This window comes from Dendrobates tinctorius, unplaced genomic scaffold, assembly GCF_039654945.1.
Source record: "Dendrobates tinctorius isolate UK_male_01 unplaced genomic scaffold, ASM3965494v1 ptg000070l, whole genome shotgun sequence".
Lineage (NCBI taxonomy): Eukaryota > Metazoa > Chordata > Amphibia > Anura > Dendrobatidae > Dendrobates > Dendrobates tinctorius.
In genome coordinates, this window is record NW_027361738.1 from 73,728,380 (window position 1) to 73,753,091 (window position 24,712).

The window sequence follows — 24,712 nt, forward strand, 5'->3', positions numbered from 1 at the left end:
CAGACCAGAGTATCTTATTTCTCATAGTCTGGGAGTCATTCATGTGTGTTTTAGCAGGTCTAGGAAGACTTCTGGTGGTCCCCCAAAATTCTTCCATTAAGGATTATGGAGGCCACTGTGCTCTTAGGAACCTTGAGTACTGCAGAAATTCTTTTGTATCCTTGGCCAGATCTGTGCCTTGCCACAATTCTGTATCTGAGCTCCTTGGCCAGTTCCTTTGACCTCATGATTCTCATTTGCTCTGACATGCACTGTGAGCTGTGAGGTCTTATATAGACAGGTGTGCGCCTTTACAAATCAAGTCCTATCAGTGTAATTAAACACAGCTAGACTCCAATAAAGGAGTAGAACCATCTCAAGGAGGATCACAAGGGAATGGACAGCATGTGGCTTAAATATGAGTGTGAGCAAAGGGTCCGAATACTTACGACCATGTGATAATTCAGTTTTTCTTTTTTTTTTTAATAAATTTGCAAAAATTTCTACATTTCTGTTTTTTTTTCAGACAAGATGGGGTGCAGAGTGTACATTAATGAGAAAAAGATAAACCTTCTTCAATTTACCAAATGGCTGCAATGAAACAAAGAGGAAAAATTTAAAGGGGTCTGAATACTTTCCGTACCCACTGTGTCTGTGTAATGTATATACATATACAAGTGCTTCTCACAAAATTAGAATATCATCAAAAAGTTTATTTATTTGATTTATTCAATACAAAAGGTGAAACTTATATATTACATAGAGTCATTACAGACAGAGCGATCTATTTCACGTGTTTATTTCTGGTAATGTTGATGATTATGGCTTACAGCCAATGAAAACCCAAAAGTCATTATCACAGTAAATTAGAATAAATAACAAAAAACACCTGGAAAGGCTTCCTAAGTGTTATTATTCTGTTTCAGTAGCTCCACAATCATGGGGAAGATTGCTGACCTGACAGATGTCCAGGAGGCAGTCACTGACACACTCCACAAGGAGGGGAAGCCACAAATGGCCATTGATAAAGAAGCCGGCTGATCACACAGTGCTGTATCCAAGCAGATTAATGGAAAGTGGAGTGGAAGGAAAAAGTGTGGTAGAAAAAGGTGCACAAGCAACCGGGATAACCGCAGCCTGGAAAGGATTGGAAAGAAAAGGCCATTCAAAAATTTGGGAGAGATTCACAAGGAGTGGACTGCTGCTGGAGTCATTGCTTCAAGAGCCACAACACACAGACATACCCAGGACATGGGATACAAGTGTCACATTCCTTGTGTCAGCCACTCATGACCAATAGACAACGCCAGAAGTGTCTTACCTGGGCCAAGGAGAAAAAGAACTGGACTGCTGCTCAGTGGTCCAAGGTGTCGTTTTCAGATGAAAGTAAGTTTTGCATTTCATTTGGAAATCAAGGTCCCAGAGTCTGGAGGAAGAGTGGAGAGACCACAATCCAAGCTGCTGGAGGTCTTGTGTGAAGTGTCCACAATCAGTGATGGTTTGGGGAGCCATGTCATCTGCTGGTGTAGGTCCACTGTGTTTTATCAAGACCAAAGTCAGCGCAGCTGTCTACCAGGAAATTTAAGAGCACTTCATGCTGACCTCTGCCGACAAGCTTTTTGGAGATGGAAATGTCATTCTCCAGCAGGACTTGGCCCCTGTCCACACTGCCAAAAGTACCAATACCTGGTTTACAAACAACAGTATCACTGTGCTTGATTGGCAGCAAACTCACCTGACCTTAACCCCATAGAGAATCTATAGGGTATTATCAAGAGGAAGATGAGAGACACCAGACCCAACAATGCAGACGAGCTGAAGGCTGCTATCAAAGTAACCTGGGCTTCCATAACCCCTCAGCAGTGTCACAGGTTGATCGCCTCCATGCCACACCGCATTGATGCAGTAATTGATGCACAAGGAGCCCCGACCAAGTACTGAGTGCATTTACTGAACATACATTTCAGTAGGACAACATTTCGGATTTTAAAATCATTTTATCAAGCTGGTGTTATAAAGTATTCTAATTTACTGAGATAATGACTTTTGGGTTTTCATTGGCTGTAAGCCATAATCATCAACATTAACATAAATAAACACGTGAAATAGATCACTCTGTGTGTAATGACTCTATAGAATATAGGAGAGTCACTTTTTGTATTGCAGAACTGAAATAAATTCACTTTTTGATGATATTCTAATTTTGTGAGAAGCTCCTGTATATGTAGAATCTGTATATACAGTATGTGTAATATTTGTGAGTGTATACATATATATATACATATATATATATACTGTTTGTGTAATAAGTATGTATGTGCATGATGTGGAATATAAGTGTGGAACATCTATGTTTGTATAATGTGTTTATTTGCATGTGCCATACGTACTGTATATATGTGTGTGTAATGTGTATCCATGTGTGCAGTATCTGTATATATGCTTGTGGAGTATGTATATATTTGTGTGTTGTTTATGTAGGTGTGTGATACAGAGATATTTACTATATACTGCCTATATACTATACCATATGTGAGGGTGGAATAGGGGTACTAAGTATTTGTGCAGACTATTTATTTCTATGTTACATTACATTTGGTGGAGGAAGACAAAGTTAGCTATGTTTTTAACATGTGTATACAGTACAGACCAAAAGTTTGGACACACCTCATTCAAAGAGTTTTCTTTATTTTCATGATTATGAAAATTGTAGATTCACTCTGGAGGCATCAAAACTATGAATTAACACGTGGAATTGTATAATTAACAAAAAAGTGTGAAACAACTGAAAATATGTCTTATATTCTAGGTTCTTCAAAGTAGCCACCTTTCGCTTTGATTACTGCTTTGCACACTCTTGGCATTCAGCCTAGAACGGCCGGTGGCTCTAGACTACAATTGCACTAGGGCTGCACGGCTCTAGAGTACTACCGGCTGTAGGTCACTATTACCCCAGTGACCACACGACGCCCAGGTACTATTACGTTAGCGACTGTACGGCTCTGGAGCACTGTTCTGTCGGTGAACGCACGTTTCCAGAGCAACAAAATGAAGTAAAGACGTCCGTGAATTTTCTTAGGACGTCCGCGCCTCCTCCAAACCGACAGGCTCTGGTGGGCGAGTGGGTGGGAGACGGGGTTCCAGGACCATTCTGGTTTGCTTGACACACATTCGTGTTAGGGGGCTCTTGGTCCTGCTGTGGAGAGCAATGAGGATACGGGGTGGCAGTACACGCCGTACTCAGTCTCTGTGTGGGAGTACAGTAGTGACCATTCACTCTGTATCCCTCCAGAAAACCTAAAAAGAAACGACGCACACTGAGTAGATAAGGGTCTAATGAAAGACCCGTGTCCACCTCCTACTGACACTAAACTGAACATCCTACTTCCTGTCGGTGGGGTGTACACTGCGAAGGAGGAGCTAACTTTTTTCTACATAGTGTCAGCCTCCTAGTGGCAGCAGCATACACCCCATGGTTCCTGTGTCCCCCAATGAGGCGATAGAGAAATGTATTTTTCTGATATCAAATTGAAAGTGAGCGTAAAACTTGGGCACTGATTTATTAACTCAAAGCCAAAATCTTACAATAATCTGTCGCCACCTAGAGGACAAAGTCAATCATGGCACAGAAGAAAAAAATGTAAATAAATCATTATTCATTTTTAAGTGCTTCATTTCAAAGTTCAATTTAATTGTTCCAAATTTTACTGTCACCTGAATAAGGTATTTATTGGTTAAAGTAAAAACTCTGCTTTATGTGGGTGACTACTTTTTTATTCTCTATTCCTCCATGATAAAGGGAAGATTCCCCACACACAATGATGCAGAGCGGACCTAGAGCTCAGGGCGCAGCCATGTATTCTGTGTTCTGTCAGTCATTGTAATACTAGCTGATAGTGATGCTATATTTCCCCTGCCGCAGATCCAGCTTGAGAAGCCGCTAGTTGAACAGTTTCTACCATGGGCTGATTGAATGGTCGGTTTCTTATACTACTTACCCAATATCTTCCATGATGCACCCAAACCATTTATCTTCACATATACACTCGCCTGGAAAACAATAAAACAGACTTTGATATAACATCATTACGTTTTATATGTATGAAGCTGAATTAAAGGGGTTGTCCAGGGTCTCCCATATCTGCATTAGAAAGTGCGCAGCGCCCCTGATGACATACTCCTGGCAGGTGCGCACTTGTCCTACTCATTCTTGGACAGGTGCACATGTCCTGGCAGGTATATAAAGACTTCATGTTCCATCTCATGTGTGCCATTCAGATGCAGAAGAGAGAAAGACAAACCCTATAACAAGCTAGGCTGTGTTCACGCATTCTACATAATTATACTGTGCTTTATTACCATACTCTGCAGTCTGTTATTAACTCTTAACTTACAGGATGTACAGTAACTCAGGATCAGTAATGTAATGTATGTACACAGTGACTACACCAGCAGAATAGTGAGTGCAGCTCTGGGGTATAATACAGGATGTAACTCAGGATCAGTAATGTAATGTATGTACACAGTGACTACACCAGCAGAATAGTGAGTGCAGCTCTGGAGTATAATACAGGAGGTAACTCAGGATCAGTAATGTAATGTATGTACACAGTGACTGCACCAGCAGAATAGTGAGTGCAGCTCTGGGGTATAATACAGGATGTAACTCAGGATCAGTAATGTAACGTATGTACACAGTGACTGCACCAGCAGAATAGTGAGTGCACCTCTGGAGTATAATACAGGAGGTAACTCAGGATCAGTAATGTAATGTATGTACACAGTGACTGCACCAGCAGAATAGTGAGTGCAGCTCTGGAGTATAATACAGGATGTAACTCAGGATCAGTAATGTAATGTATGTACACAGTGACTGCACCAGCAGAATAGTGAGTGCAGCTCTGGAGTATAATACAGGATGTAACTCAGGATCAGTAATGTAATGTATGTACACAGTGACTGCAGCAGCAGAATAGTGAGTGCAGCTCTGGAGTATAATGCAGGATGTAACTCAGGATCAGTAATGTAATGTATGTACACAGTGACTGTACCAGCAGAATAGTGAGTGCAGCTCTGGGGTATAATACAGGATGTAACTCAGGATCAGTAATGTAATGTATGTACACAGTGACTGCAGCAGCAGAATAGTGAGTGCAGCTCTGGAGTATAATGCAGGATGTAACTCAGGATCAGTAATGTAATGTATGTACACAGTGACTGTACCAGCAGAATAGTGAGTGCAGCTCTGGGGTATAATACAGGATGTAACTCAGGATCAGTAATGTAATGTATGTACACAGTGACTCCACCAGCAGAATAGTGAGTGCAGCTCTGGAGTATAATACAGGATGTAACTCAGGATCAGTAATGTAATGTATGTACACAGTGACTGTACCAGCAGAATAGTGAGTGCAGCTCTGGAGTATAATACAGGATGTAACTCAGGATCAGTAATGTAATGCATGTACACAGTGACTGCACCAACAGAATAGTGAGTGCAGCTCTGGAGTATAATACAGGATGTAACTCAGGATCAGTAATGTAATGTATGTACACAGTGACTGTACCAGCAGAATAGTAAGTGCAGCTCTGGGGTATAATACAGGATGTAACTCAGGATCAGTAATGTAATGTATGTACACAGTGACTGAACCAGCAGAAGAGTGAGTGCAGCTCTGGAGTATAATACAGGATGTAACTCAGGATCAGTAATGTAATGTATGTACACAGTGACTGCACCAGCAGAATAGTGAGTGCAGCTCTGGGGTATAATACAGGATGTAACTCAGGATCAGTAATGTAATGTATGTAGACAGTGACTGCACCAGCAGAATAGTGAGTGCAGCTCCGGGGTATAATACAGGATGTAACTCAGGATCAGTAATGTAATGCATGTACACAGTGACTGCACCAGCAGAAGAGTGAGTGCAGCTCTGGAGTATAATACAGGATGTAACTCAGGATCAGTAATGTAATGTATGTACACAGTGACTGCACCAGCAGAATAGTGAGGGCAGCTCTGGAGTATAATACAGGATGTAACTCGGGATCAGTAATGTAATGTATGCACACAGTAACTGCACCAGCTGAATAGTGAGTGCAGCTCTGGAGTAAAATACAGGATGTAACACAGGATCAGTAATGTAATGTATGTACACAGTGACTGCACCAGCAGAATAGTGAGTGCAGCTCTGGAAGATAATACAGGATGTAACACAGGATCAGTAATGTAATGTATGTACACAGTGACTGCACCAGCAGAATAGTGAGTGCAGCTCTGGAGGATAATACAGGATGTAACACAGGATCAGTAATGTAATGTATGTACACAGTGACTGCACCAGCAGAATAGTGAGTGCAGCTCTGGAGTAAAATACAGGATGTAACACAGGATCAGTAATGTAATGATGTAATGTATGTACACAGTGACTGCACCAGCAGAATAGTGAGTGCAGCTCTGGAAGATAATACAGGATGTAACACAGGATCAGTAATGTAATGTATGTACACAGTGACTGCACCAGCAGAATAGTGAGTGCAGCTCTGGAGGATAATACAGGATGTAACACAGGATCAGTAATGTAATGTATGTATACAGTGACTGCACAAGCAGAATAGTGAGTGCAGCTCTGGAGTATAATACAGGATGTAACTCAGGATCAGTAATGTAATGTATGTACACAGTGACTCCACCAGCAGAATAGTGAGTGCAGCTCTGGAGGATAATACAGGATGTAACACAGGATCAGTAATGTAATGTATGTATACAGTGACTGCACCAGCAGAATAGTGAGTGCAGCTCTGGAGTATAATACAGGATGTAACACAGGATCAGTAATGTAATGTATGTACACAGTGACTGCACCAGCAGAATAGTGAGTGCAGCTCTGGAGTATAATACAGGATGTAACTCAGGGTCAGTAATGTAATGTATGTACACAGTGACTGCACCGGCAGAATAGTGAGTGCAGCTCTGGAGTATAATACAGGATGTAACTCAGGATCAGTAATGTAATGTATGTACACAGTGACTCCACCAGCAGAATAGTGAGTGCAGCTCTGGAGGATAATACAGGATGTAACACAGGATCAGTAATGTAATGTATGTATACAGTGACTGCACCAGCAGAATAGTGAGTGCAGCTCTGGCGTATAATACAGGATGTAACACAGGATCAGTAATGTAATGTATGCACACAGTAACTGCACCAGCAGAATACTGAGTGCAGCTCTGGAGTATAATACAGGATGTAACTCAGGATCAGTAATGTAATGTATGTACACAGTGACTGCACCAGCAGAATAGTGAGTGCAGCTCTGGAGTATAATACAGGATGTAACTCAGGGTCAGTAATGTAATGTATGTACACAGTGACTGCACCGGCAGAATAGTGAGTGCAGCTCTGGAGTATAATACAGGATATAACTCAGGATCAGTAATGTAATGTATGTACACAGTGACTGCACCAGCAGAATAGTGAGTGCAGCTCTGGAGTATAATACAGGATGTAACTCAGGGTCAGTAATGTAATGTATGTACACAGTGACTGCACCGGCAGAATAGTGAGTGCAGCTCTGGAGTATAATACAGGATATAACTCAGGATCAGTAATGTAATGTATGTACACAGTGACTGCACCAGCAGAATAGTGAGTGCAGCTCTGGAGTATAATACAGGATGTAACTCAGGGTCAGTAATGTAATGTATGTACACAGTGACTGCACCGGCAGAATAGTGAGTGCAGCTCTGGAGTATAATACAGGATATAACTCAGGATCAGTAATGTAATGTATGTACACAGTGACTGCACCAGCAGAATAGTGAGTGCAGCTGTGGGGTATAATACAGGGTAAGTAATACATTTACAAACTTACTTAAGCACTAGTTACATGCACCTATTTGTGGATTTGTTGACCAGTACATTATACAGATGGTACATTTAGATTACGTACCTCTCCGCAGCTTCTTCTTATCTGAGAAAATACCTAAATTATGAGCCAGGGATTGCGCCAGTGTGATAGCCATGACATCCGTCCTGCCGAACTAAGAAGAGAAGAGAGAAGTGTCTGGGAGTTATTGGATATTTTGCCACTTGCTTGTACTTAGGCCGTTGGCTGACGTGCTCACTCCTTATGCAGCTTATACAGTGAATGAAGTATATGTCCCGCTCCTTCGGTGGTCCCTTATTTTCACCTATATGATACATTAAATATACTGGACCCCCCATCATCTGAATCCTACATTCTACTTTTCCACTCAAAAAGTAAAATTGTCAATAGTTTTGAGATACAATAAGTGTGGTCATTTAGTAATAGTGATAGTGACATTTTGAGAAACGGCTGCCGTAACAAACTTATTCTGTTTCTTGGAGGCCATAAGGATTTGTAATTGCATATACATAGACGATCCTGTGTATACTGGGGATTTATTGGCCGATGCTTTAGACAGTGCTGGGATTTCCTGCTTGGAGAGAGAAAGAAAGAGCTGCTTCCTTCAGAATACAAGCAGTTCACATGGCTGCAGTGGAGCACACAGGGGGTGGAATACCAGGAAAAGAACAATAGAAAAGCAAATGATTGTACTCTTTGACATGGTATGGAGGGGATTTTTTTCTTCTATACCTACCTCATTCACTCCGCCTCCTTTCTGCAAGGAGCATACTCCGCCGATGTACGCTGCTCCACTACGGCTGCTTTCAAACTGACTCCCCCTTGAAGAAAAATGTACATTGCAGTAATTAAGGCCTCTTTCACACATCAGTTTTTTCCAATCAGTCGCAATACATTAAAGTTTGAAAAAAACGGATCCTGCGTAGATTGTGAAAAGCTGATGAGACGGATCAGTTTTTTTGACGAATCCGTCGCAGCAGCTGTAGCTTGAGGCCTCTTTCACACATCAGTTTTGTGCCATCAGTCGTAATCTGTCGTTTTTAGGAAAAAAAAGAGTGGGAGAAGAGGGTTGCATTGACAATTCAACCCAATGGGCAGCACTTTGAACACATTTTATAAGTGGTCATAAACTTGTAAATAACTCATGAAAGAATAAAGTTACGTTAAAACCAAACACACCATTGTTTTTCTTGTGAAATTTTCAATAAGTTTGATGTGTCACATGACCCTCTTCCCAATGGAAAAAATAAAGTTGGATGCAAAATGGCTGACTTCAAAATGGCCGCCATGGTCACCACCCATCTTGAAAAGTTTCCCCCCTCCCATATACTAATGTGCCACAAACAGGAAGTTAATATCACCAACCATTCCCATTTTATTTAAGTGTATCCATATAAATGGCGCACCCTGTATATAGAGGTGTTATCAGTCTTTCTGGAGGGGGGGGCGAGTGCGCTGTGACATCACCTATTGTGAAAGGTGGATCCTGTGTTATCTACTGTATATAGAGGTGTTATCAGTCATTGGACAGGAGGAGGAGGTGAGCTGTGACAGCACCTTTGGTGAATCCTGTGTTATCTACTGTATATAGAGGCGATAGTCATTGTACAGGGGAGGAGATGATCTGTGACATCACCTATGGTGAATCCTGTGTTATCTACTGTATATAGAGGTGTTATCAGTCATTGGACAGGAGGAGGAGGTGAGCTGTGACATCACCTATGGTGAATCCTGTGTTATCTACTGCATATAGAGGTGTTATCAGTCATTGGACAGGAGGAGGAGGTGAGCTGTGACATCACCTATGGTGAATCCTGTGCTATCTACTGTATATAGAGGTGTTATCAGTCATTGGACAGGAGGAGGAGGTGAGCTGTGACATCACCTATGGTGAATCCTGTGTTATCTACTGCATATAGAGGTTTTATCAGTCATTGTACAGGAGGAGTAAGAGGGTGAGCTGTGACACCTAGCTGTATGAATTGTATATAGAGATGTTATAGGTAGTGATGACAATGTGTGCAAACTGTAAAGCGCTGCGGAATATGTTAGCGCTATATAAAAATAAAGATTATTATTATTGTAATCCTGTCTCTTATTACAGTCTCATTATCAAGACTACTGAAAGGTTTTCAACACAGAAAAGTATATATTAGTTGTAATGGACATAGTGACTAGTTTGAAAATGGCCAGATTTTTTTTTTTTGTAATATATTTAAACCATAGGCAATTTTCTGATGAAAATTGCAGACAATTTCCACGGATTAAAAAATTACGTACGAGAAGAGGTGGACAACATCACTCTTGTCTTTAATAAAATCCCTCCTGTATTTCATAAATTCTTTTAGAGTCTTCAGAGGATTTTCATAAATGCTGAATTTATTGTCGTTCGCCCAAGTTTCCATAGCGACAAGCACTATTCTCGTGTTTAGCTGTTCCTTATATATCTAATGCAGAATGGAAGAGAAGGAAAGAAAGAAAGTAGCTTGTCAGGGATGGCTCACACTGCGGCACGCGGTATACAGACTTATCAATGTGTCAGAAATGAAAACTGGAATGAAAGGGACCCCGAAGCAGATAAACCAATCAGGGACGGGTCAGAGGGTCCCGCGGCCGAAGCCCTAACCTGGAGCCGCATCATCTGTTACTGTGTTGGGGTAATGAAAAAAAAAACATCAGTCCTCGGTCACAAAAAAAGCACATGACCAAAGGGGCAGACACATCATTGATTTTGCGCCTTTTTACAGAGTACAACTGTCCCTAAATGTGAATGTTATAATTATTAGATAATTACTCCAATACCGCACCCTACAGATGTACAGTGGGGATAAAAGGTATCAAGTCAGCCACCAATTGTGTAAGTTCCCCCACTTACAAAGATGAGAGAGGTCCAAATGAGAAAACAAATCCAGAAAATCTCCTTGTCTGATTTGCCAAGATTTATTTTGCAAATTACGGTGGAAAAAAAAGTATTTGGTCACCTAAAAACATGCAAGATTTCTGGCTCTCACAGACCTGTAACTTCTTCTTTAAAGGGAATCTGTCACCCATATTTAGTGATATCATGTAAAGATATCACTAAAGAGTGCGTCCCATAAGGATTCTATCAGGGCTTTTGACTCCCCCGACCCCGCACCTTTGAGGCATAAATACCTTTTTCAGCTTGGTGGGGATGCATGCAGATTGCCGCGGGCGTGGCTTACTAGTCTTCTCCCCCCCCACCTCCTCGGCTTGCTTCACGTAATCTTCGTCTGTGAATACCACAGACGCCGTTGGTTTCCGCAATGTAAAGGCCTCCGGAGCCTGTGCAGTATGCTTTGCCCAACTGTGGGCGAAGCATATAATCGCTACTGTGCATGCGCCGGTATTTTCCAGGGCGGTCTATGCCCCGGAAGGCTTCACATGCAGGACACACTTCCGGGGCTAAGAGGCTCCTCTGTCCTCCACTCATTACCTGTAGTAATGGCACCTGTTTGAACTTGTTATCAGTATAAAAAGACACCTGTGCACACCCTCAAACAGTCACACTCCAAACTCCACTATGGTGAAGACTAAAGAGCTGTCGCGAGAAACAAAATTGTGGCACTGCACCAGGCTGGGAAGACTGAATCTGCAATCGGCAAGCAGCTTGGTGGGATGAAATCAACTGTGGGAGCAATAGTAAGAAAATGAAGGCCATACAAGACCACTGATAATCTCCCTCCATCTGGGGCTCCATGCAAGATCTCACCCCGTGGGGTCAAAATGATCACAAGAACGGTGAGCAAAAAACCCAGACCTACACGGAGTGACCTAGTGAATGACCTGCATAGAGCTGGGACCACCGTAACAAAGGCTACCATCAGTAAAACACTACGCCGCCAGGGACTCAGATCCTGCAGTGCCAGATGTGTTCTCCTGCTTAAGCTAGTACATGTCAGGGCCCGTCTGTAGTTTGCTAGAGAGCATTTGGATTATCCACATGAGTATTGGGAGAATGTCATATTGTCTGATGAAACCAAAGTAGAACTGTTTGGTAGAAACAAAACTCGTCGTTTTTGGAGGAGACAGAATGCTGAGTTGCATCCAAAAAACACCATACCTACTGTGAAGCATGGGTGCGACAACATCATGCTTCGGGGCTTTTTCTCTGCAAAGGGACCAGGACAACTGATCCATGTACATGAAAGAATGAATGGGCCCATATACCGTGAGATTTTTAGTGCAAACCTCCCTCCATCAGCAAGGGCATTGAAGATGAAACATTTATGGGTCTTTCAGCATGATAATGATCCCAAGCACACTGCCAGGGCAACTAAGGAGAGGTTTCGTAAGAAACATATGAAGGTCCTGGAGTGGCCTAGCCAGTCTCCAGATCTCAACCCCATAGAAAACCTTTGGAGAAATTTGAAATTCCATGTTGGCCAGCAACAGGCCCAAAACATCATTGCTCTAGAGGAGATCAGCATGGAGGAATGGGCCAACATACCACCAACAGTGTGTGCCAACCTTGTGAAGACTTACAGAAAACATTTGACCTCTGTCATTGCCAACAAAGGATATATAACAAAATATTGACATGAACTTTTGTTAGTGACTAGTGTTGAGCATTCCGATACCGCAAGTATCGGGTATCGGCCGATATTCGCTGTATCGGAATTCCGATACTTAGTTCCGATACTTTTTTCATATCGAATACCGGAATCGGAAGTTCCCATAATGCTAGGAGCCCGCTCGATTTGATTCAGCCAATGGGGATCCTCAGAAGTGTGGGCACATCCTGTTAGGCATGTAGGCATGTTAACTACTGGCATGGCTGTGATTGGCTGCTGAAATGATGTCATGATGCACTATAAAAACCGCAGCAGCCGCCATTTCGGGTTCACTCTGCTGTGAATTCAGTTAGGGACAGGCTGCTGTTGAAGACTGTGAGGGACAGTTAGAAATAGCGATCATCAAACATATCTATTGCTCTACCCAGGCTACATAATCAACCACTGTAGCATTTTTTTAGCCTAGCAGCGCTGTTTTAATAGCTGTCTGCAAGGGCTGTGTGAGTGCAGACCCACGCTGTGTAGTGTGTCCTGCAGGCACGTTTGCTTGTAGGCCGCCCAGCGTGTGTCTCTGCCTCATACACATTTTTCTTTTATTGCTGCTTTTTTTTTCTCCTGTATAGTGTGCTTCCATACGTATCCATATACGTTGGTTGCAAACACTAAAGGAGTGGACAGCGGAGCGTTTCAGCAGCCTTTCAGTGCTATAGTCCATTTCTCTGCACTGTTTTTGGCTGTCTGATAGGTCTCTCTGTGTGTGAGTGCAGCTCACGTTGCAGTGTGTTCTACAGCCACCGCTGGTTGTAGTCCGCTCAGCGTGCGTCACTGCCTCATACATAGTCCTTTTTTTGCAGCTAATTTGTCCAGATTTTTGCTCCTATATTAGTGTGCTTCCATCCGCATCCATTGTCATTGCTTGGTTGCAAACACTATATAGGATTAGATAGAAGAGCCTTTTTGCTGGCTTGTGCCCTTCAGGGCCAGCCAGACTAGTATCACCCTATTTTTTGGAGCCTCATCAATTGCATTGTAGGTTAGCTTCCTGCATTGTAATCGCTCCAAAAAGTTTGTGATACTATAGCTTTCAAACTTTGGTCACATCCTTTTCTTCCCCCCCCCCCAAAAAAAAAGGAAATAAAGCTCACCAAACACTCCACTTTAGAGTTGTGTAGGCCACATTAGATCATATTAAAGTGTAGTACACACACTCTTAGCCAAATTAGTGTTTCTTATACTGGTTAGCAGGTGTTCAGGAATAAGAACACTAAGCCACCCCTTTTTTACTTTTCTGCCTATCTTTATCAGTCTACCAAGATGAAGAAGGCAGGGAGTAAGGCACGTGGTCGTGGCCGTGGAGTTTCAGCAGGGAGAGAACGGGGGGATTCAGCAGGGAGAGGACGTGGGGATTCGGTGTCTGCTGCGGCCACCAGTGACCCGGCATCCCCCACTTTTACCAGGCAACAGTCCTTCATGCGCAGCTTTGTAGGACCTCGCCGTACCCCACTGCTGCGTGACGAACAAATTGAAGCCGTTGTCGGATGGATGGCAGCTAACGCATCCACTTCAATGACTTCCGCATCCTCCCAGGGCAAGAGCACTGAAGAGCAACCATCTGTCTCTTCACCACCTGCCAAATTGCCCAGGCAGTCTGAGAGCCCTGGACAGGAGCCATCTCAATCTTTACTTCGGTTCTCAGAATCTGTTGGCTTTGAAAGAGGTGGCCAGCCAAGCAGCATTCTAGAGCGTGAAGAAGAGGGAGTATGCAGTGATGCGCAACTGCTTTTTCCCTCTGAATCTGAAGAGGCGGGTGGGCCAGTGCCTATTGTCAGCACACCTCAGTGCTCATCTGATGATGATGAGACTCAGTTGCCAATTTATGGTGCGTACGGTGCTGGCGAGACAACCCAGGACCAGCCGGTGCTTGAAGAGGGGAGTGGAGATGATGAGGTCCTTGACCCATCATGGCGTCAGCCACAGGAAGGTGCTGGGAGCAGCTCTGAGGAAGAGATTCCCCGAACGACCAAAAGAGGAGGGAGAGGGCGGGGGCAGACTTGGTTGCCTGTAGCCTCCACTTTGGCACCCGTGAGGCGCAATCCTCTTCCAAAACAGAAAACGGGCGCTCCCAGGACTTGCAGTGCGTGGTCTTTTTTTGACACAGTTGCAGATGACATTTGCTTTGTCAAATGCAAGCTGTGTCATCAGAAAGTTAAACGAGGGAAAAATGTGAGCAACCTCAATACCACAAATATGTGGAAACATGTGCGTACCAAGCACGAAGTGGAGTAACACAGACACACTGAAGATGTAGGCCAACCTTCAGCAGCACCTACCACCTCTTCAGCTCGTGTTGGGGCCTCTTCCTCCAGCTCACACACTGCTGGTTCGGCTTCCTCACTGGAACGCCATGGAAGAACCACTGCCACTGTAGTCCAGAGACCCAGTGAAATTCCACCCACTGAACCACGTTCTCAGTCATCAGCACACTCCCAGGCCACTCACCAGCAATCGGTAGCACAGGCATGGGAGAAAAAGTGGCCATACTCGGCAAACCATCCCCGAGCACTGGCTCTGAATGCCGGCATTGCCAAACTACTGGCCCTTGAGATGCTGTCATTCAGGCTGGTGGAGACTGACACCTTCCGGAACTTGATGTCATTGGCAGCTCCACAATACAATGTGCCCAGCCGCTTTTATTTCAGCAGGCAAGCCGTCCCTGCCCTGCAAAAGCATGTGGAGGGAAAAATTAAAAATGCGCTACTAAACGCCATCAGTAGCAAGGTCCACCTGACCACCGATGCGTGGACCAGTAGCCATGGACAGGGACGATACCTTTCCCTCACTGCCCATTGGGTCAATGTTGTGGAGCCGGGTACAGATCTGGAGAGTGGCTCTGTACGTATTCTGCCAACTCCAAGGATTGCAGGAATGCAGTCTGTACATATTGAGTCCTCTTCCTACTCTAGTTCCTCGGAATCAGCACTGCATGAGCCTGTTAGGCCAGATATGAGCACAGGTGTGGCCAAACGTCAACAGGCCGTCCTTAAATTAATTTCTTTGGGGAATCGGAGCCACACAGCACAGGAGCTCTGGAATGCCATCAAGCAGGAGAGCGATGTGTGGTTTGTGCCAGCGAATCTCCAGCCAGGTTTGGTAGTGAGTGACAATGGCCGAAATCTAGTGGCAGCTCTGGGCCTAGGCAACCTCAATCACATACCATGTCTGGCACACATGCTCAATTTGGTCGTGCAGAGCTTTCTGAGGGACTATCCGGATCTTGATGCACTGCTGCACAAGGTTCGCCTAGAGTGTGCTCACTTGCGGCGTTCCAGCATGGCAAGATCGCGCATTGCATCTCTGCAACGCCAATTCCGCCTGCCAGAACATCGCATCATATGTGACCTCCCCACCAGGTGGAATTCAACGTTATATATGTTGGAGCGGTTGTGTGAGCAGCAGGCAGCAGTAATGGAGTACCAGCTGCATCAGGCGCAAACAAGTCGCACTGTGCGCCGGACACACTTCACCACCACTGAGTGGGCCACTATGAGGGACATCTGCCAAGTTTTGCGTGCCTTCGATGGCCAGTGCAGATGATGCACTAGTCAGCATGACTGTCCCCCTTATCTGTCTGCTTCAAAAAACCTTACAAGCACTAAAAAAATATTCAGGATTGAGAGTCCTCAGTAGCTAACACGGTACAAAGATATACATCTTTCCTGTTACAAGCACTAAAGGGGGTTTTACACTAAGCAATATCGCTAGCAATATCGCTAAAACGTCACCGGTTTTGTGACGTTATAGCGATATTGCTAGCGATATCGCTATGTGTGATACTTACCAGCGACCGGCTCCCCCGCTGTCCATCGCTGATCGCGCGAGAATGTCCGGCTCCATTTCTCGTCGGGCGCTTCCTGCTGAGACTTCCTGCTGTGACGACGAGCGACGCGTGGAGGCGGGCGGGAGGACGCAGGATCGCTGTGTGTGAATGGTAAGTATCGTGCGCTGCGTCGCTGCTGCATCGCTGTGAGATCTTTCTGTATGAAAGCTCACTAGCGATCATTTAGCGATGCACCAGCGATCCTGACCGGGTCGGATCGCTGGTTGGATCGCTGGTGCATCGCTAAATGTAAAAGGGCCTTAAGTGAGGAGGTTTTTGAAGAGGTCGAGGATGAGGAGTCAGAAATGCCATCTGCTTCTGGCAAGTCTGCGCAACGTGCTTCCACACAAAGGCCCAGGCAGGGGACACTTAGTGAGGAGGATGACGAGGAGTCAATGGAGGAGGAGGAACACATCTCTCCAGAGGAGGGAGGTACACAAGGCTCTAGTAGTCAGTGTGTACAGCGAGGGTGGGGTGATGCTGAGCAGGCTGAGATGCTGCCTCAAGCTGGGGACAGCGTTTCCGGTCCAGTTGGCAGTCTGCAGCACATGGTTGATTTCATGCTGCAGTGCTTGTTAAATGACCGCCGCATCGCCAACATTCTCCACACGGCTGATTATTGGGTGTACACCCTCCTAGATCCTCGCTACCGGGACAACTTACAAAGCCTCATACCACAGTTGAACCGGGAGCGTAAAATGCGGGAGTACCAAGAAACACCTGTGCAGGCCATCATGTTCTCCATTCCCCCCGCAAGTGTTGCTGGTAGTGCTTTTCAAAGCAGCCATGTGGGTAGAGGCAGTGGAGGAAGCTCTGCACAATGAGGTAGCAGAGGCAGTGCCGCAGGACAAGGCAAGGCCAGTATGGCCCAAATGTGGAAAAGTTTTGTGGGACCGCCACAAACGGCTACACCATCACAGACGGCTCCAGTCAGCAGGAGGCAACGTTTCCGTCAGATGGTGACAGACTACTTGTCTTGCCCTGTTAGTGTACTCCCAGACGGCTCTGAGTATTGGGTCTCTAAGCTGGATACATGGCCGGAGCTTAGCCAGTATGCATTGGAGGTGCTGGCTTGCCCTGCTGCCAGTGTATTATCGGAACGTGTCTTTAGTGCTGCAGGTGGTGTGGTAACAGACCGTCGCACGCGACTATCCGCCGATAATGTTGACCGGCTTACTTTTCTGAAAATGAACAAGGCCTGGATCTCACCTGAATTTGCCAGTCCTCTTCCAGAATAAATAATTGGCTGGCAACAGGATCCAGGTCTCCTGTTGTGTTCATGTTTCTATGACCTGAACTTTATTTCCTGGGCTACAGCAACGCCAGTTGTTGCTCAGAAGTGCTGTCCGCACAGACAAAACACTCGCTCATGTGTAAGTGGGGTTCGGTAACGTCAGCTGATCCCCTGCTGTGTGTACGGCAAACTCTCCTGCTGCCTACAACTTCTGACTACCTCTGATTTAATATGTTCTCTGATTTGCCCTCTGTCTCCACTCTGTTTTGAGTATTTCCTCCGGCCTACAACACCGCCTGTTTCTGCTCTCAAGTGCCGTCTGCACAATCAACACTTGTTCCTGTGTTACCTGGGTCCTGTAACATCTGCTCATCTCCAGAGGTGAGTCCGGCAATGTCTCCTGCTTTGTCTACATTCCCACTACTTGTAGTGGAAAAGTGGACAGAGCAGGAGACATTGCCTGACTCACCTCTAGGGAGAAGCTGCTGTTACAGAACCCCAGTAACACAGGAACACGTGTGGATTGGGCAGACGGCTGCTGTACGCATAAACTGGCGGTGTTGGTGGTCACGTGAAATCCTGGAAACAGAGTGGAGACAGATGCCTAATTGGAGCACGTTGACAGTCTGTTGTAGCCTACAAACAATCTAAAACTGCCACCAAGTAGGCCTCGACCTACACCATGATTGTCCCTGGGCTCCAACAACGCCAGTTGGTGCTCGGAAGTGCTGTCCACACAGAAAAAAACACTTGTTCATGTGAAAGTGGGGTTCGGTAACGTCAGCTGATCCCCTGCTGTGTGGAGGGCAAAGTGTCCTGCTCCCTCCAAAGTCAAAATACCTCCAATTTACACCTGGCTCCTAGTAGGCCTCAGCCTGCACCATGATTGTCCCTGGGCTCCAACAACCCAAGTTGGTGCTCGGAAGTGCTGTCCACACAGAAAAAAACACTTGTTCATGTGAAAGTGGGGTTCAGTAACGTCAGCTGATCCCCTGCTGTGTGGAGGGCAAAGTGTCCTGCTCCCTCCAAAGTCAAAATACCTCCGATTTACACCTGGCTCCTAGTAGGCCTCGGCCTGCACCATGATTGTCTCTGGGCTCCAACAACGCCAGTTGGTGCTCGGAAGTGCTGTCCACACAGAAAAAAACACTCGTTCATGTGAAAGTGGGGGTCAGTAACGTCAGCTGATCCCCTGCTGTGTGGAGGGCAAACTGCTGCTGCCTCCAAATTGTAACTACTTCAGATTTAAACATTCTCTGATTTGGCCTCTGTCTCCACTCTGTCTCTAGTATTTCCCCTGACCTCCAACACCGCCAGTTCCTGCTCACAGTTGCCGTCCACGCATTCCACACTTGTTCCTGTGTTCCTGGTGTTCTGTTACGTGAGCAGATCCCCCAATGTGTGTCCGGCACTGTCTCCTGCGCTGTCCACCTTCCCACTGCAAGTGGTGGGAATGTGGACAGAGCAGGAGACAGTGGCAGACACACATCAGGCGATCTGCTGACATTACAGAACCCCAGGAACACAGGAACACGTGTGGATTGGGCAGACGGCTACTGTACGCATAAACTGGCGGTGTTGGTGGTCACGTGAAATCCTGGAAACAGAGTGGAGACAGATGCCTAAGTGGAGCACGTTGACAGTCTGTTGTAGCCTACAAACAATCTAAAACTACCACCAAGTAGGCCTCGGCCTTCACCATGATTGTCCCTGGGTTCCAACAACGCCAGTTGGTGCTCGGCAGTGTCTTTGGCACGGGTACTCCCTGTTGCCCAGCCTGGTTCCAGCATGCCAGCTGTTTCCGGGTAGTGTCAAGGTCACTATGCCAACAATCCGTTGTCCTATCGTCTTGCGGCCGGGTTAGCCGACTCTACGGTGCCTGCAGTTTAGGTGACTCCTATGTGGGCTGCGGGAACTGGCACTGAAGACTGGATCCGTAGTGCCAATGGGACATGGACCCCCTGTAGGACTGTGGGTTTCGGTAACTGCGGCCGGCTTGCGGCCTGGCTACTTTGCTTTGGATGGGTACCTTCTGCTACCCACCCGGGTTCCAGCACTGTCAGCTGGTTCTCGCCAGAGCCTTTGGCCTAGGTGCCTCCATCTTGGTATCCGAGGTCCAGCACTGTCAGCTGGTCCTTGGTAGTGCTTTTTAGCACAGGTACCTCCTGCCTAGTAACCGTGGTCCAGCACCGTCAGCTGTTCCTCGGTAGTGCCATTGGCTCTTGTAGCTTTTGCTACCCATCTGGGTTCCAGCACCGTCAGCTGGTTCTCGGCAGTGTCTTTGGCACGGGTACTCCCTGTTGCCCAGCCTGGTTCCAGCACGCCAGCTGTTTCCAGGTAGTGTCAAGGTCACTATGCCAACAATCCGTTGTCCTGTCGTCTTGCGGCCGGGTTAGCCGACTCTACGGTGCCTGCAGTTTAGGTGACTCCTATGTGGGCTGCGGGAACTGGCACTGAAGGCTGGATCCGTAGTGCCAATGGGACATGGACCCCCTGTAGGACTGTGGGTTTCGGTAACTGCGGCCGGCTTGCGGCCTGGCTACTTTGCTTTGGATGGGTACCTTCGGCTACCCACCCGGGTGCCAGCACTGTCAGCTGGTTCTCGCCAGAGCCTTTGGCCTAGGTGCCTCCATCTCGGTATCCGAGGTCCAGCACTGTCAGCTGGTCCTTGGTAGTGCTTTTTAGCACAGGTACCTTCTGCTTAGTAACCGTGGTCCAGCACCGTCAGTTGGTCCTCGGTAGTGCCATTGGCTCTTGTTCCTTCTGCTACCCATCCGGGTGCCAGCACTGTCAGCTGCTTCTCGCCAGAGCCTTTGGCCTAGGTGCCTCCATCTCGGTATCCGAAGTCCAGTACCGTCAGCTGGTCCTTGGTAGTGCTTTTTAGCACAGGTACCTTCTGCTTAGTAACCGTGGTCCAGCACCGTCAGTTGGTCCTCGGTAGTGCCATTGGCTCTTGTTCCTTCTGCTACCCATCCGGGTGCCAGCACTGTCAGCTGGTTCTCGCCAGAGCCTTTGGCCTAGGTGCCTCCATCTCGGTATCTGAGGTCCAGCAAGGGCAGCTGGTCCTTGGTAGTGGTTTCTAGCACAGGTACCTCCTGCATAGTAACCGGGGTCCAGCAACGTCAGCTGTTCCTCAGTAGTGCCATTGGCTATTGTTCCTTCTGCGGCCAATAGGGGTTCCAGTACTGTCAGCTGGTTCTCGCCAGTTTCTCAGCCTTCTTGTACCTTCTGCTACATTTCCAAGATCAAGCTTTTTGAAATTGTCTTTGGTAATCCTTATTGATCTCCATGACGACGACCCTGATGACGACGACCCTGAAGACCACACCAAAGAAGACCAGAAATATGACCCTAAATAACATGACAAAGAGGACAAAGAACATGAAGACAACCACCAAGATACAGAACAAAAGACAGAAGAACAAGAAGCAGAAGAAGCAAAAGCAGAAGAACAGAAAGCAGAAGAACATTAAGCATAAGACTAAAAATCATCATAGAAGAAATCAAAATTATAAGCAGAAGAAGACTAAGCAGTAAATGGTGGTGAGTCCGTTCCTCCTCGTGGTGCCCCTGGAAAATGCCTGCTGCTGCAGGCCAAACTGAACGCGGACAAATCCTGTTGTAAATCTTTAGTGACAGGCAGAACGTAAGGTGTAATCTTATAACTTTTATAGATAAGTACTACAGGAATGCCTGTCACCATAAGAAAATGAAGACAAAGAAGAATAGGAAGAAGATGAAGAAATAGCATATGAAAATTAATAATAGCTGAATAAGAAGAATATGAAGAATGGAAAAAAAAAATTAATGGGAAGAAGGTGAAGAAGAAGAAGATGAATAAGGTGAAGAAAAAGTTGATGTAAAAAATGCTACTGCTGCGGATCATGAAGGAGAAAGTGTGGGAGAAGTACAAAAGAAGGTGAAGAGCATGGAAGTTGTGAAACATACAGTACATATCTGACAAAATATAAAAAAGGTTAACATAGTCAATATGTTTTTAACTCCGAATGTCTTGAAAAAAAAAATTGAAATTAATGCTATGCCATGTGATTTGAATAAACCACTATGCTTTTAATGTCTCCTCCACCTCCCACAATACATTCTACATGATTCTTATTTGTTTTCAATTATGTAGAATTAGCCAACAAGGAAATAAAAGGGCTTTTTTAAATTCCGATACCGGAAGTCCCATTGACTTGAATGGGACTTCCGGTATCGGAATCGGCGATACCCGATATTTTTTTCGTATCGGGCGATACCATCCGATACGATATTTTGGGGTATCGAACGGTATCGCCCAACACTATTAGTGACCAAATACTTATTTTCCACCATAATTTGCAAAATAAATCTTACCAAATCAGACAAGGTGATTTTCTGGATTTGTTTTCTCATTTTGACTCTCATACTTGTGGTCTACCTATGATGTCAATTACAGGCCTCTCTCATCTTTATAAGTGGGAGAACTTGCACAATTGGTGGCTGAATAAATACTTTTTTTCCCACTGTATACTATCTGATTTGACATATATAAATAAGCATCTTAGAATCTGCACCAATTCTATGTACTATGGATTTTTGATTGCTTGTTATTGCATTTTTGGGGGGTGCAGCAGTTCTGCATTTTTTTTTTCCTTTATAGCACTTTTTTACTATTTATTTTTGAATTGAGAAAAGGAGTAAGGGTGTTGATTCAAACTTATATATATTTTAAATTAAAAATATATATTTTTACTTTGATTTTTAGTCTCTCCAGGGGACTGCCATCATTTAATCTTTTGTACTGCAATACTTTTTCTTCCCTTATGGGAGAGAAATCATCTGCATCCTCTTTTTTAACTCCATGTAGCATCACCAATACAACTGCATACGCAGCTGGTAAAGGAAAACCAGTCACCTCCATGAAACCTAAGGAACCATCTATAATTTTCAGGGATAGCTGGAGAGAAGTCATATAATCAGCATTACAGGGCACGTCACCGCTTTCCGCACTTGTGAATGTTGCAATCTAATTAACAACATCGCCACCTGCAGGTGGATTCTATGCATTTTTACATTGCAATATACTGTATTATTAACACATGTTGTATTTTTACAGCAGTATATTTATCCCATTACTAAATAATAGGTCATAATTAGATACTTTATATTCTAAGGCCATTGTGAATTAAAGTAATTTGTAGTGTGATAATAAAAAAATGACACTTCTGTGTGAACACCAGCTGCATGTTACCTGAATCCTGTCCCTTTTTCGCTTCTGAGATCTTTATAGCATTAGTCCCCAACCTGCCTGTATTATTATATGACGCTCAGTATTGTTATATCTAATTATACTCACTAAATCAGCCATGTTCACCACAGATTTAGCGTAGCTGTTTGTTTGTCCAACAGATAACCGATGCTTCTTATACTGTAAGAAAAGGATATGAAATACTAAATGTTAAGTACCGTACATAAAAAGATGGATAGACAGATAGATAGAGATAGATAATAGATAGAATAGATAATATATAATAGATTGATAGATAATAGATAGATAGATAGATAATATATAGATGATAGATAGATAATAGATAGCTACAGTTGTGGCCAAAAGTATTGACACCCCTGCAATTCTGTCAGATAATACTCAGTTTCTTCCTGAAAATGATTGCAAACACAAATTCTTTGTTATTATTATCTTCATTTAATTTGTCTTAAATGAAAAACACAAAAAGAATTGTCCTAAAGCCAAATTGGATATAATTCCACACCAAACATAAAAAAGAGGGAGGACAAAAGTATTGGTACTGTTCGAAAAATCATGTGATGCTTCTCTAATTTGTGTAATTAACAGCACCTGTAACTTACCTGTGGCACCTAACAGGTGTTGGCAATAACTAAATCACACTTGCAACCGGTTGACATGGATTAAAGTTGACTCAACCTCTGTCCTGTGTCCTTGTGTGCACCACATTGAGCATGGAGAAAAGAAAGAAGACCAAAGAACTGTCTGAGGATTTGAGAATCCAAATTGTGAGGAAGCATGAGCAATCTCAAGACTACAAGTCCATCTCCAAAGACCTGAATGTTCCTGTGTCTACCGTGCGCAGTGTCATCAAGAAGTTTAAAGCCCATGGTACTGTGGCTAACCTCCCTAGATGTGGCCGGAAAAGAAAAATTGAAAAGAGATTTCAACGCAAGATTGTGCGGATGTTGGATAAAGAACCTCGACTAACATCCAAACAAGTTCCATCTGCCCTGCAGTCCGAGGGTACAACAGTGTCAACCCGTACTATCCGTCGGCATCTGAATGAAAAGGGACTGTATGGTAGGAGACCCAGGAAGACTCCACTTCTTACCCCGAGACATAAAAAAGCCAGGCTGGAGTTTGCCAAAACTTACCTGAAAAAGCCTAAAACATTTTGGAAGAATGTTCTCTGGTCAGATGAGACAAAAGTAGAGCTTTTTTGGCAAAGGCATCAACATAGAGATTACAGGAGAAAAAAAGAGGCATTCAAAGAAAAGAACACGGTCCCTACAGTCAAACATGGCGGAGGTTCCCTGATGTTTTGCGGTTGCTTTGCTGCCTCTGGCACTGGATTGCTTAACCGTGTGCATGGCATTATGAAGTCTGAAGACTACCAACAAATTTTGCAACATAATGTAGGGCCCAGTGTGAGAAAGCTGGGTCTCCCTCAGAGGTCATGGGTCTTCCAGCAGGACAATGACCCAAAACACACTTCAAAAAGCACTAGAAAATGGTTTGAGAGAAAGCACTGGAGACTTCTAAGGTGGCCAGCAATGAGTCCAGACCTGAATCCCATAGAACACCTGTGGAGAGATCTAAAAATGGCAGTTTGGAGAAGGCACCCTTCAAATATCAGGGACCTGGAGCAATTTGCCAAAGAAGAATGGTCTAAAATTCCAGCAGAGCATTGTAAGAAACTCATTAATGGTTACCGGAAGCGGTTGGTCGCAGTTATTTTGGCTAAAGGTTGTGCAACCAAGTATTAGGCTGAGGGTGCCAATACTTTTGTCTGGCCCATTTTTGGAGTTTTGTGTGAAATGATCAATGTTTTGCTTTTTGCTTCATTCTCTTTTGTGTTTTTTCATTTAAGACAAATTAAATGAAGATAATAATACCAAAGAATTTGTGTTTGCAATCATTTTCAGGAAGAAACTGAGTATTATCTGACAGAATTGCAGGGGTGTCAATAC

General features: G+C 44.7%; 1 protein-coding gene across 7 annotated transcripts in view; it reads right to left on the minus strand.

The window, feature by feature from the left end:
• The window catches only part of ADAM22 (ADAM metallopeptidase domain 22), a 290,157-nt gene that overhangs the window by 63,013 nt on the left and 202,432 nt on the right, over positions 1-24,712 (minus strand). For all 7 annotated transcript variants that reach the window (XM_073581902.1, XM_073581906.1, XM_073581904.1 and 4 more), the window contains exons 10-14: positions 22,851-22,922; positions 10,150-10,316; positions 8,606-8,690; positions 7,933-8,023; positions 3,978-4,029 (exon numbers count right to left, since the gene is read on the minus strand). In XM_073581902.1, the coding sequence (XP_073438003.1) occupies positions 3,978-4,029; positions 7,933-8,023; positions 8,606-8,690; positions 10,150-10,316; positions 22,851-22,922 (467 nt within the window). The remainder of the gene's footprint in view (positions 1-3,977; positions 4,030-7,932; positions 8,024-8,605; positions 8,691-10,149; positions 10,317-22,850; positions 22,923-24,712) is intronic.